A 12,110-nucleotide genomic window follows, 5' to 3' on the forward strand; every position below is an offset into this window, starting at 1 on the left:
TTCCAATGAGGCTATTCACATGAGATTTTCATCGGATATCAGTATTAACTCAAGAAATCTGGGAATATAAAGAATTCGCAACGTTTAAAAGTCCACAAATAAAGTTATGTGTAATAAACATATGAAAAAAGTATTGAACACGCTTTCAAAGGTGTTCAGTAGGGTTGAGGTCAGGGCTCTGTGCAGGACAGCGGAGTTCTTCCGCCCCAACCTTGGTGAACCATGTCTTCCTGGAGCTTGTTTTGTGCACTGGGGCATTGTGACGCTGGAACAGGTTTGAGTTCCAGTGAAGGGGAAATTGTAACGCCACAGCGTTCAAAGACGTTCTACACTTTGTAGCAACAGTTTGGGGAAGAACCACAAATGGGTGTGATGGTCAGGTGTGGCCATATAGTGTAGTCTGTATGAAAGGTTTATCCTAGTCATTTAGATTCTTTTATCATAAGAGCCCATGTTCCAGCCCCAGCAGACACGCTTATCCAGAGAGACGTACATTTATCTCATTTATACATCTGAGCGATTGAGAGTTAAGTGCCTTGCTCGAGGCCCCAACAGTTGCAGCTTGGCAGTGCTGGGGTTTGAACTCACGACCTTCTGAGCAGTAGACCAACGTCTTAACCACTTTTCTACTGCTGCCCCGAACATGTCCTTTTAAATCTGCACCCGTCTCGAGTCACATCAGGCAAGTTTCAGTCTCCTACTTTCGTGTGAACTTTCCCACACACCCTCCTTCCTTCATGTTCAAGCACCAGCAGTTTCCAGGAGCGTACTGCTGACTTATAAGGGCCGTGCTGTATATCAGCAGAGAAGATGACAAAAATACTCCAGCGCAGTGGCGTCACGGTCAAGTGGTCCGGCGAAGTTCACCCGGTGCGACAGCAGAGTTTCACTACAGCCATGAGGAGAGCTGTACAGCCCTGAGGGATTTGGCTCCGTGTTGAATGTCATAATTAGTGCTAGTCATCTGCAGAAAGCAATAAGCCCCTGTGGGAGGCTCAGAGCTTTATGTCGGGACTGTGGGTCTTTCTGCTCTCGCTCAGTCATTTGCCAGTCTCAGTAATAACTTTACGCAGGAGAACATTAACGTGGCTCTTTAATAGTCCGGTGCAAGTAACTTTTATTCCACAGCACGATTCTGATTCGCCAGGAGGTGTGGGTTGACTTACTATAACTGCAGTTCTGAGAGTAGATCCGTGTGTAATTCAAATCACAGGTTTATATTAAAGTTTGCTTTAATGCGTTATTGTTTCTATACTAACGATTCATGCAGGCACTCGTATGGCAGGCGTTATTTTAGAATTCAAAATCTATATAAAGGTGGAGGTTGCTCCGGTGAAAATGTTTTATTTAACGTTGATGATGAAAGAAGACTTTAGTGTAAGCACTTTGACGTAAATCTGTTCCTTTTGATTTTTTTTCCGTCACGGGAAAGTCTTCAGGACGGAGGAATTTTACGCTTTTTTGCGGTCATGTTAAAGAAAAACGTAGTACTCGTCACAATACCGATACTCGCCTGCTATTTATTTATTTTCATTAAAGAGGACTATGTTTTAAAATTTTAGTTTGAAGAACTTGCATACTAATACATACATGGCTGAAAACAGGACTTGCGGAAAAACATAGCTTTGTTTATTCTTTCATCGGTCCGTACAGGATCTCGTACAGGACGTGTCTTGGCCTAAATTGGCGGGAAATCTGCGGTAAATTTGAACATTTGCAAGCTCCTCCGAATATCGTGCTTGATTTTGCGTTCGTTTCTGCGATCGTAAAACGCAGGAATCTGATTGATTCCATCTCTAGTGTAGTGACCAGCTGCATTTTATCCCCTTCTTATTAACACCGAGAGACAGACAGAGGCAGGTAGGTGAAGGAATGAGTGTCTATAGCTGCTATAATGTAAGTGATAGCAGGAGCTCATTTGTTTTCCTGACGTTCCACAATGTTGAATGTAACTACAAAAACATCGACCTTAATAAATACACAATTGGCATTGACATTGGGACAAATCTAACCTCTGCTAATGTGGTGGGGGAGCTATCATAGCTAGCAACAGCGGCTAGTGTGCCATTGTGACCATTTAAAACGCACGTCTCAGCATTTAGTACATATATTCAGCACTTGTCTCTGGCTGCTGTCATGTGTAACGTGATCCTTTTGCACACGTGTGCACATATGCATGCGTTTTAGCTTCTGTAAACAAAGATAACAAATCTTTCGAGATTTAATAAGGAACCTACACAGCCTTTTCAGACACATTTCACTTTCTTTTGGAGGTAACAGATTAGGAAAACGGTTGCTCCTTTATTTGTAACTTGCTCTGAATGTGTCTGAGTTTATGTACTATAAAATGTATTTATTTTTTTGTTAAATCTAAATGACTCCGCATTACCCCAGAGAGTACCACAGCTCTAATCTACGTCTACCCCTGCGGGTGCATAGTGCAGATTAGCAGGATCGCATTCAAACAGTCTCCGCATACCGGAAAAGCCTAAATCCAAAGTAAATACAAGTCGCCTTTTCCACCGTCACCACCCTGCTATTTGCATAGTGCAGCTGGTGCACGTGATTAACATTCGAGCAGAAGCATCTGCATAATTCTCCGCTTCCTGTTGGGACTAAAAATGGCAAATAATAAGCAGAAAGTTAACCAGGATATTGTTTTATTCATAATTTGCAGATGTTCAGTCCTGTGCAAAAGTTTTAGGCACACTATTTATTTATTTATTTATTTATTTATTTATTTATTTATTTATTTATTATATAATCGTTGTATTGATTTATTTATTTATTTTTTTATTTTATGACCGCTACATTATCGATTCCCAAACATCAGTTTTCTAGCACAAAATGAAATGTTTCAGAAAAATGTTTTGTTAGTAAAGAAAGCAGCATATTACGTATGAGACATTTTTCAGACCAAAGAAAACACAATGAAGGCTGCTGAGTTTTGCTGCAAAAATAAGAAGCGAGTGCGATAGTTAAAGTCTCCAGAAGAACAGTGTCTGTTTCTGCAACATGCTCAATAAAACTTGCAGCTCATTTCCTTTATAAAACTGCACTAACTGTACCGGAGACTACTGTTTTTATCTGTGTTTTTTTTTTTGTCACGCCAAATATTGACTTTGTTTCATTCACTACTGTTTACTCATCTTTACAAGTATTATTTTTTTCAAATGTAGAAACATTACATTTCATTTCATCATTTTGAAGGAATCTTTGCTCTACAGCATTTCTACAGCTTAAACCTTTTTTTGCACAGTAGTGTATCAGTAGGCGAAGTGTTACAAAGGATTGTATCAGTAGGCGAAGGATTTTGTCTTGAGGGAAATTTACCATCATGAAAAGGTCAATTAAACATCCACCGCTTCCCAGTGTTGATCATTCCCTTATGGGGGAAGTTCTTCTTGCTTAATTTATTGACCTTAATGACCTTAATTGACCTTTATTTATAGATATAAAAAAGCCCTTGATGAGGTGTCCCAGCCTCCTGTAACCTGGCGGGTGGCTACGTGATCATACCCTCCTGGAAACTGAAATATGAAACTCTGCTATTCTGAGCGGAGAGAACATCTGAACGCTCCTGGATAAGACACACTCGTAGGAATCGAGGGCAGTGCTGTGACGTGACAAACGCTAGCTTTTACTTTACAGTCGCTATCAGGAATTACAGAAACAATGGCATGACTGCACTAGGATCCGGTGAGTGTTAGCTGATGGAGCATAGATAATATATACCGTATATGTTGTTGGTGGTCTGTAAAAGCCTGTTAGGTTCTCTTGAGGTTCCCATAGCCGGGAGGGTGTCCCTGGATACAAAAGGTTTGAGAACTGCTGCAATAAATGGCTTCAAATTTGTAATTGCCTTCAAGAACTGTGCCTTTATTTACATATACATAGTAGATGTAGAAACGATGAAATGTAGTGCACAGAGCTTCTAGGAAACAGGACGTTTGTGACAAAACAAGCAAAGGGTTTTTGCCCCCCCCGTGGATGCAGGAGAAGAAACCAGTAGATGTTCAAACCATATGATGATTTAGCTCTTACCAAAACATGACTGAGTGGAAATGAGCATCAATAACTGCAATACATTTCATTCATCATATAATCTGACCGAGCATGAGATGATTATCAAGTGCTTATGAAAATCATGAGACCCACAAACTAATGCAAGGTGATGGTGTTCTGTACATTTCATACACTTTGAAGCCGATTCCACACGCAGAAAACTTTGGCAACAAAGTTTGACCCTTAGCATTGAATGTCTGGAATCAATTAATCGACTCTCTTTGGGATTGACTTCGACTTGAAGCAGAGACTGGATATTGATTTGATGACTTGACATAAGATATATTCAAAATAGTGTTTGCCAGGGCTACTGGGTCAGCAGAGTAGTTTTAACTACTTACTAAGCACATTGATTCAAACACATTTTGTAACTCGCTGTCCAGCATTTCATAATATACACGCTTCCTGACTTTGGCTTTGACGTGAGAAATCATTCGAGTCCATGAGTCATTTTCAACCCACGGAGTTGTCAAAGTAACTACTGATTTGCCAACATAGCACAAAATAATATTTCTCGATGAATGTCTTCAACTTGTGTTCCTTTCCTTTGTGCTCCTGTCCCTTTTTCTTTTTCTCTTTTTTTTCCCCTTTTTTTTTGGCATCTGATAGCTTTTCATTGTTTCCTTTGGGGAGATTGTGAGAGACCCAGTCAAACACTGATTTCAGGGTTCAGAAAATGTCTGCAGAACAAGGGGGGGTGTTCAGTTTGTGGTTAGTAGATCAGATCTCAGAAGACGTGATGAGAAGAGATGTTCTTCTTAACAACTTAACCAGGCTGGAATTGTTCTCACGGACATGTTTCCCGGAACCCAATGATCAATGTGCAGCTGAAGGTCTTATTTTTTTGCAATTCTATAATTTCCATGTTACGACTGCTTTGAATTCTTTTTCCACCACAGGATATTAAAAGCAAATAAACATTTGCTGGAATAAAAGCTGTGGGCTCGGTTATATGAAACATGGACAGTCTGAAATACCGCCTTTTGATCTGGAGTTTCTTGGCGTCCTTGTAATGAAATGTCCTTTAGCAGCTGAGCCACATTTGAGATCTTCCTGTTTTTCCCAGGACACACTGCCCAGAGGGTACTTGTCAGCACTTCTTCCTTCATACCGGGAGGAATTACACTTTATCCCCTTTCCTTCCTCTGTCTCAGTCTCCGGGCAGCTGTGCACTCGGCGTTCCTGCAGCACATCAACCGGTCACTTCAGCTTTACATCAACTTTATTTCTATAATGAAAGCAACACCCTTCCACCTGGTGCAAGCGACAAAAATAGAACAAACCGAATCTACATTGATTTTTAATATTGTCCAATTTCCTATTTTGTTTTTTCTTTTGTCCCAGCAAATCTCCAAAGTGAATGGCAAGATGCCACCATTTTCCAGTTTCCCATGGAATAAATGTATTTAATTTATGAGAGTCACACCTTCTTAATCCAGTATCACTACTCTGCTAGTTTGCATCCATATCTTCTATCCACCATGTCTAGAATGTTCCCACCTAGTGCTTGATATGATTAATGATAAGATTGGGATTTGCAGATGGATTCATCTTAATGGATGCCAACTTGGAGGCTTTAAACGTGCCGGAAAACAGTGTCTGCAGCTTTAATATCAACAAAAATCAATTGTGTTGTATCTTGTAATATGTGTTTCCTTTTAGGAGGTTTTGTAGTCTAGTCTTTATACGAATATTAATAGCCTGTATCTGTCTGTCTGATTTCACAGCCAAACATATAAAGCCTACAGTACACCCCTCCAAACCATGAACAACTCTACTGTCAGTTGGCGGTAGTTAGGGGGCAGGATAGGACAATGGAATACTGTACATAATCTCATAAGCTTAGCTTGGACCCCTAATTAGACATTTTTGTAGTCACTATGTGGTAATTCACATGGAGTGTTTGGAGCCCTACGTTATTACAGGGCTGATGCACGCTTGGTGCTTGGACCCCTGTAATCCAATCTGTAAGTACAGAGCTATAGCATAATCAGTGCTTGGAACCCTAGTTGGAATAAAAAGACTACTCTTAAATGATGTACTTCCAGTAAGAAGATCTAGACTCACTGTAGGGTTTCTCACATTGAGTGCTGTGGCACGGTGCTGGGGTCCACATTTTCCCCTCTGCTGTGTTTTGTGGTCTGCTTTTTAGCTGAGGCATCATTTATCATGTGTCATGTGACACCTTATTTATGTATAATTGCAAGGTTTTAAATGTCATTTCCACTATACTGCCAACACTGTATATATTTTTTGCGAAGCATAAATGACAGTTTAACGCATGTAAAATATAAATGCCGTCAGTGGCGGCTTGTCAATGGGAGCAAATGAGAGGGAAAACACCGGTGTTTCTATCAGTCGTTCAGCAAATGTGAATATTCATACAGTCCTGATTTGCAACTCCATCCATTCTAAATGATTTTATGATCTCTTTAGAGTGGCCAGAGATTTGATCGTGTCGCTGTGACTGAGATAAGTTGATCACTCACCTTTCTAGATGTTGCGCAATCATGCGGCACATGCGAGCGTGCTACCACACTCGGCTTTCAAGTTATTGGTAAAAATGAGATATAATAGGAGTCCATAGGGGCAGAATTGTCACTGCACCATTTTTGTGCTATGAACAATTTTAATGGGGAAGGAGCCGCAGACATGACTGTTAATGGCTGGATTGCCAGATTGAGCTAGTTTAAAAATACTCTTGGGCCGCCATGAATTAAATCTAGCTAATTTCCACACAAAAAAGGCAAAGTGTAAGTGTGCCTATTATGATGTATAGAAACCTTTCTGTTGCAAAGATTGGGAGATGTAAAGCTGGATTATTATAAAGCAGATTATTGAGTTTATTGTGTCTATATTATCAAAAATATGGCCACGCAAAAGCTGAGGAAAAGAATTCGTAGGTCTCCCATCACGTGTGATAGCTTCTCAGTAAAAGTAAAATCTATGTTCGCATGAGCTACTGTAGTTTTATACATTTCTGATCCATGGACATTACGCAGTCCATGCTCATGCAGTAGTTTTGTATCAATAGCTCTATCCTGTACTACTTTCAGAGCTGCGGGATATCCATTACGAGCAGCAGGGCTGGTGTAATTGAACACCTTCCTTCATAAAACAGCACGCTTCAGCACGGCGTTCTTCGATTACATCCGTTTCATCCTGCTCGCTATTTCCAAAAAACGGACCCCTCGGCCTTCTGTGCAAACATATTCAGTGGTGAAAACACCACCACGGCTTTCCCACACTGTGATCTTCTTCCTCTTTTATGAGGTCACAGACTTTACCGTGTTGCCGGTCGTGTGAACACCTGGCTGTGTGGACTTCGTGTCGTGTTCAGTGCTGACTCCGCTGGGACGTGTACACAATGCTTTGATGGAGAAACCTCAAAGCATAGCCTGGTGTATATAAAAAGATCATAAAGACCTGAGAGTGAAAGACTGCCAGGCTTCGTTTCTGAGTTGGCAACAGGAGATTCACAACAAAACCCAATGCCCTTGGATACAAATAAGTTCATATAGTCAAACAATTGACTGAAAATGAACAGGGGTGTGTTTTTTTTTTTTTTGTTTGTTTGTTGTTTTTTTTTTCTTCCTTTTTTTCCTCCCTCCTCACCACAGATGTAGTCTACCACGCAAGACCTGTTTAATGCCTGGCATCTGCTTTTTAGTCTTTTTCTCTCAGGAAAAAAAAAAGGCACTGAACTGTATTGTTACTTGTCACTGGGGTGGTACCTTCAAGCGTACACATTTTGCACCTTTAGTGTATATATCTTTTACCTCAAAAGGTGAATGTATTGTACTTTTAGCTAACTCTCTAATCATAAAACGAATTACAGTTTACTTACAGTATCTCACAAAAGTGAGTACACCCCTCACATTTTTGTAAATATTTGATGATATCTTTTCATGTGACGACACTGAAGAAATGACACTTTGCTACAATGTAAAGTAGTGAGTGTACAGCTTGTGTAACAGTGTAAATTTGCTGTCCCCTTAAATTAACTCAACAGACAGCCATTAATGTCTAAACCGCTGGCAACAAAAGTGAATACACCCCTAAGTGAAAATGTCCAAATTGGGCCAGTCCATCACCTTCACCCTCAGCTTCTTTAGCAAGGCAGTGGTCGTCTTGGAGGTGCGTTTGGGGTCGTTATCATGCTGGAATACTGCATACTGATCATGCTCTGCTTCAGTATGTCACAGTACATGTTGGCATTCATGGTTCCCTCAATGAACTGTAGCTCCCCAGTGCCGGCAGCACTCAAGCAGCCCCAGACCATGACACTCCCACCACCATGCTTGACTGTAGCAAGACACACTTGTCTTTGTACTCCTCACCTGGTTGCCGCCACACACGCTTGACACCATCTGAACCAAATAAGTTTATCTTGGTCTCATCAGAGCACAGGACCTGGTTCCAGTAATGAAGCAGAGCATGATCAGTATGCAGTATTCCAGCATGATAACGACCCCAAATACACGTCCAAGATGACCACTGCCTTGCTAAAGAAGCTGACGGTGAAGGTGATGGACTGGCCAAGCATGTCTCCAGACCTAAACCGTATTGAGCATCTGTGGGGCATCCTCAAAGGATGGTGGAGGAGCACAAGGTCTCAAACATCCACCAGCTCTGTGATGTCGTCATGGAGGAGTGGAAGAGGACTCCAGTGGCAACCTGTGAAGCTCTGGTGAACTCCATGCCCAAGAGAGTTAAGGCAGTGCTGGAAAATAATGGTGGCCACACAAAATATTGACACTTTGGGCCCAATTTGGACATTTTCACTTAGGGGTGTACTCACTTTTGTTGCCAGCGGTTTAGACATTAATGGCTGTGTGTTGTTATTTTGAGGGGACAGTAAATTTACACTGTTACACAAGCTGTACACTCACTACTTTACATTGTAGCAAAGTGTCATTTCTTCAGTGTTGTCACATGAAAAGATATCATCAAATATTTACAAACATGTGAGGGGTGTACTCACTTTTGTGAGATACTGTATGTATGACAAATCATTGTTAAATGTACAGCGGTGCTTGAAGGTTTGCGAACCCATTAGAATTTTCTAGATATCTGCATAAATATGACCTAAAAGCTCATTAGATTTTCACACAAGTCCTAAAAGTAGACAACAAGAACCCAGTTAAACAAATGAGACAAAAATATTATACTTGGTGGTTTTATTTATTGAGGAAAACGATCGAATATTACACATCTGTGAGTGGCAAAGGTATGTGAACCTTTGCTTTGAGTATCTGGTGTTGACCCCCCATGTGATCCATGCCACACATCGGCGTGGAGGAGTTTTAGCCTGTTCCTCGGTGCAGAACAGTTTGAATTCTGGGATGTTGGTGGGTTTCCTCACATGAACTACTTTCTTCAGGTCCTTCTACAACATTTCTTTTGGATTAAGGTCAGGACTTTGACTTGACCATCCCAAAACATTAACTTTATTCTTCTTTAACCATTATTTGGTAGAACGGCTTGTGTATTTAGGGTCGCTGTCTTGCTGCATGCCCCACTTTCTCTCTTGAGTCAGTTCATGAACAGATGTCCTGACATTTTTCCTGTAGAATTGGCTGGTGTCTGTCTGACTGTGGATCGGTGGATTCCAAAACTCTTTAGAAATGGTTTTGTAACTCTTTTTCTGAGGTCCTCAGAAATCTCTGTTGTTCATGCCATGATACACTCCCACAAACGTGTTGCCAGACATTCAGTTCAATTCAACTTTATTTGTATAGCGCTTTTTACAATGGACATTGCCTCAAAGCAGCTTTACAGAAACATATGCAGGATGCAGATTTTAAGTGTGTGGCTTAATCCCTATTGAGCAAGCAATTTACTGTGAATGTCTGGCAACTCCAGGAGTTTTTGAAATGGAAATAAAGCCACGTTGACCTTCCTAAATAAGACAAGCCACCTGAAAATGCTTAAGCCCACTGTTAAGGCGTTCATTTTAAAGCAACCAGAGCTGTAATGTACCTGTAGTTATTTTGGTATGAATGTACTTGTATGAACGTCTGCAACCAGACACGTAATTCGCTTTCATCCGTTTCTTTTTCAGCACTGCTCGGAGATGATGCCAGCAGCAGCCTCGACCTGAGCTAGCTCCCTTTCTGACTGAGGGAAAGGGGCAACGAAGGAGCAGGGAAGTGATGGGGGAAACTGATGACGAGCGGAGCTCTCAGGCCAGCCAGCTGTTTGAGAACTTCGTTCAGGCCTCCACGTGTAAAGGCACCCTCCAGGCTTTCGGCTTGCTGTGCAGGCTGCTGGAGCTCGACCCGGCCGATCACCGAGGCTTTTACAGCAACCTGAAAGCGGCCGTCACCTCTTGGAAGGCCAAAGCCCTATGGACCAAGCTGGACAAACGAGCCAACCACAAGGAGTACAAGAAAGGCAGAGCATGCGAAGACGTCAGGGTATGTAACGAAATTAAAATGCAATATACATATGTTATATGATTTGATACATTTCAGGAAAAAACATGCATTACAGAAAATGTGCCTGATGAAATTGACAGATAAAATGGTCCTATTCTTCTTTCCTGTAAGTCTCTTAAAGCTAAAACATCTCATGTCAAGCCAATTAGTGATATTGCTGATGGACGATTACAGATTATTCATTTTTACATTAATTTTGGCCTTTAGTCAACCTGTTTATCCAGACTGATCCACTTTGCTCTTAAAGCTGTTGAAGTCTAATGATACTGAGATTATCATGTGTCTTGGTAGTAAAATTGGAAATTTGAACTCCTGTACTTGTAACAAAAACATTCTGACTTTAACTCCTCACCAAACTCGCTGTTGTGAAGCCGTGCTAGTGTAAACGGGAAGCGTAAGAAGCAGCATAAGTCAAATAACTCATTTTCATATCCATTTGTTAGTCAAATCAGGTTGTCAGGTTTTATCTGACCCACATCTGACATTCTGGTGTTGTTGATTTCTGTATGTTCTTCGTGGATACATGGGGAAATGGAAAGAATGCTGTTTTCAAATCGGTGGTGTCACTGGAGGTTGCTACCAGAAGTAACCTTCGAACTGGTCAGAGGTCAGAAGGTCAAGAGTGGCTTTTTCAGCTTCTCGGTTATTCATTTTAGTCTTCCTGAGGCTGTACTTGATCTGCACATTGCTGATGAGGAATTGAAAGCTAATTAGTCTTATTTGTTTGTAGATCCACATGATTGTTAATAGTTTTTGTCTTTTGGTAAAAAGTGTGATGTAGAAATGAGACTGGATTCATGCTGATAACAGTGTAATGGTATAAACTGAATGCTGTGGTTTGTAAGCCACATACAGTGAAGTTCACTAGTGCATAAGCTTGGGATTAGGACCTGCCTGAGAACAGTGGCTGATTTGTGCAGATCTTAAAATGGTGGCATAAAGCATGTATTTCAAAAGGAACGTAATCTTCCAGCAGAGTTTTGGAAATCAGGCAGTGCCTGAATGTTAAGATGAGGGCTTCTCAAAATAGGGGTCATGACCCCACGTCTCCTTTTTTTCATTAATTTATTTTACAGATTAATATTAGAAATATTGATGTGTGTGAATATTTTTTCAATGGTACTGGGAGCCACATTGAAATTGAGTGTACATGCTGTTCCAGTACGTTCACTATCCCGACACGCCGCAGTAGTGTAATTAGGGTCTAAAATTGAACAAGCTTCTGTACTCCAAAATCACATGTAATATTCTTGACAATTATCGAGTGCTAACTCGAACCAGTTTTCCTATTACAGTTAGCATTTCAATTTTTAAAATCCTCTCACGTTGCCTATGAACCTACCATAAGGTCTGTTTTGCTTACCAGCCCTCTGGATTTTCTAGATCAGCAAATACTTTTGAAATGTAAGATCAGAGTTTTTAAGCTCATGACAACAGTCACGATGACGTACAGGTTTTAAGAGAGACAGAACTGTTGCGATGGTGTGTTTAACATCGCCGAGCACTAAGTCACTAAACATTTTTGCAGTTTGACTTGACCTTCCTGACAGGGATGTTTTGACTCTGTGTTATCCCTGGAGTGCTGTTTTTAATCCTCCAGATGTA

The 12,110-nt window shown here is 40.9% G+C and overlaps 1 protein-coding gene across 9 annotated transcripts in view; it reads left to right on the forward strand.

The window, feature by feature from the left end:
• Nucleotides 1–12,110, forward strand: part of mical2b (microtubule associated monooxygenase, calponin and LIM domain containing 2b) — a 66,079-nt gene that overhangs the window by 2,822 nt on the left and 51,147 nt on the right. For all 9 annotated transcript variants that reach the window (XM_017474781.3, XM_017474782.3, XM_017474783.3 and 6 more), the window contains exon 2: nucleotides 10,130–10,484. In XM_017474781.3, the coding sequence (XP_017330270.2) occupies nucleotides 10,221–10,484 (264 nt within the window). In that variant the 5' untranslated portion in view covers nucleotides 10,130–10,220. The remainder of the gene's footprint in view (nucleotides 1–10,129; nucleotides 10,485–12,110) is intronic.

This window comes from Ictalurus punctatus, chromosome 8, assembly GCF_001660625.3.
Source record: "Ictalurus punctatus breed USDA103 chromosome 8, Coco_2.0, whole genome shotgun sequence".
Classification (NCBI taxonomy): Eukaryota; Metazoa; Chordata; class Actinopteri; order Siluriformes; family Ictaluridae; genus Ictalurus; species Ictalurus punctatus.